This window comes from Diaporthe amygdali (assembly GCF_026229845.1).
Source record: "Diaporthe amygdali strain CAA958 chromosome Unknown NODE_177_length_1297_cov_193_021311, whole genome shotgun sequence".
Classification (NCBI taxonomy): domain Eukaryota; kingdom Fungi; phylum Ascomycota; class Sordariomycetes; order Diaporthales; family Diaporthaceae; genus Diaporthe; species Diaporthe amygdali.
In genome coordinates, this window is record NW_026517197.1 from 1 (window position 1) to 1,297 (window position 1,297).

General features: G+C 48.4%; 1 protein-coding gene across 1 annotated transcript; it reads left to right on the forward strand.

Moving 5' to 3' along the window:
- Positions 1-57: 57 nt before the first annotated feature.
- J7T55_000101 (uncharacterized protein) lies at positions 58-1,297 on the forward strand (the record flags this gene model as incomplete). The annotated part of the gene is made up of 5 exons (XM_053136399.1): positions 58-312; positions 376-414; positions 506-543; positions 599-923; positions 1,062-1,297. Coding segments are annotated over 5 exons (893 nt in total), but the record flags the coding sequence as incomplete, so codon positions are not given.

A 1,297-nucleotide genomic window follows, 5' to 3' on the forward strand; every position in this document is an offset into this window, starting at 1 on the left:
CTGACTGGCTTCAATTTCCCGCGAGCTGCTGGGCTTTGCACGCGCTATGCGACACAGATTACATGTTACCGAGCGCCTCAGCAGAGCGTGTCCATTTCAATAATTCCGCGGCCCAATGCTGATGAGAATCTGAAAAAGCGACTTCGCCACTTCGGACACCGATTCAATGCAGAACTTGATCAAGACAAGCTCGCTCAGACCTTCCAAGAGGCTGACCTCGCGATGGGCATTCGCAAGAGTAAAGGGGATAATGGCAATGACCTGATCGCGTTTAGCGAAGACATCCTAAAGATCGAAATATGCGGGCCTGATGTAAGTGCTCAACTTGAGCTCTTATTACAGGGCTAATCGGTTGCTAGCAAAATCATCTCACAGTCATCGATGTTCCCGGTATATTTCGTGTTCCAACCCCAGGTGAGATTTTATGCGCAGACTCAGGGTGCATAACTACGGACTGAACTTGTCACAAGGTTTTACCACTGAAAACGATGCCATGATGGTCCAGAGTATGGTGAAGGCGTACATGGATAATCGCAGAACTATGTAAGCCACTTCGCCTGAATTTTAGCTGCAGACATCTTACTGAAATGGCCTGCAGCATTCTTGCAGTCTTGCCCTGTAACGTGGACATTCAGACCCAAGAGGTCATCAAGCTTGCCAAGACGGCCGACCCAGACGGAATTAGGACCATGGGTGTCCTGACCAAACCGGATCTCGCTTTCGAGAAGACCACTCAGGAGGCCGTCATTGAACTGGTCAATGGAAAGCACGACTTCCTGAAGCTCGGCTATTTCGTAGTCAAGAATCGAGGCGCAGATGACAATGTTTCCACGATTTCAGCACGTCTAGACGAGGAGAAGGTCTTTTTCACGGATCCCGCTTGGGTGACTGTTCAGAACCGATGCGGTATTGACCCCTTGAGAGTTTGTCTGCGAGAGCTCCTTATGGATATTTCCAAAGAAGAATTTCCACAGGTCAAATCTGAGGTCAAAAAGCGACTCTGTCAGAAAAATGAAATACTACATAAGATGGGACCCTCAAGACCTGATCATACATCACAGAGGTTGTATTTGAGCAAACTGGCTTCAAAATTTCAGATGATCACCTTATCGGCCCTGGACGGACATTATATGAGGGACGAAATTTTCAGGAATGAGCCTAATCTCAAGTTGGCAACGAGGATGGTGAAATTGAACGAGACTTTTGCCGACATCTTCTGGCAGAAGGGTCATAAGCGCGCTTTTGGACCAGCACAGAATGACGAAGGAGAGAGGTCGCTCAGCCGCAGCACCGATGA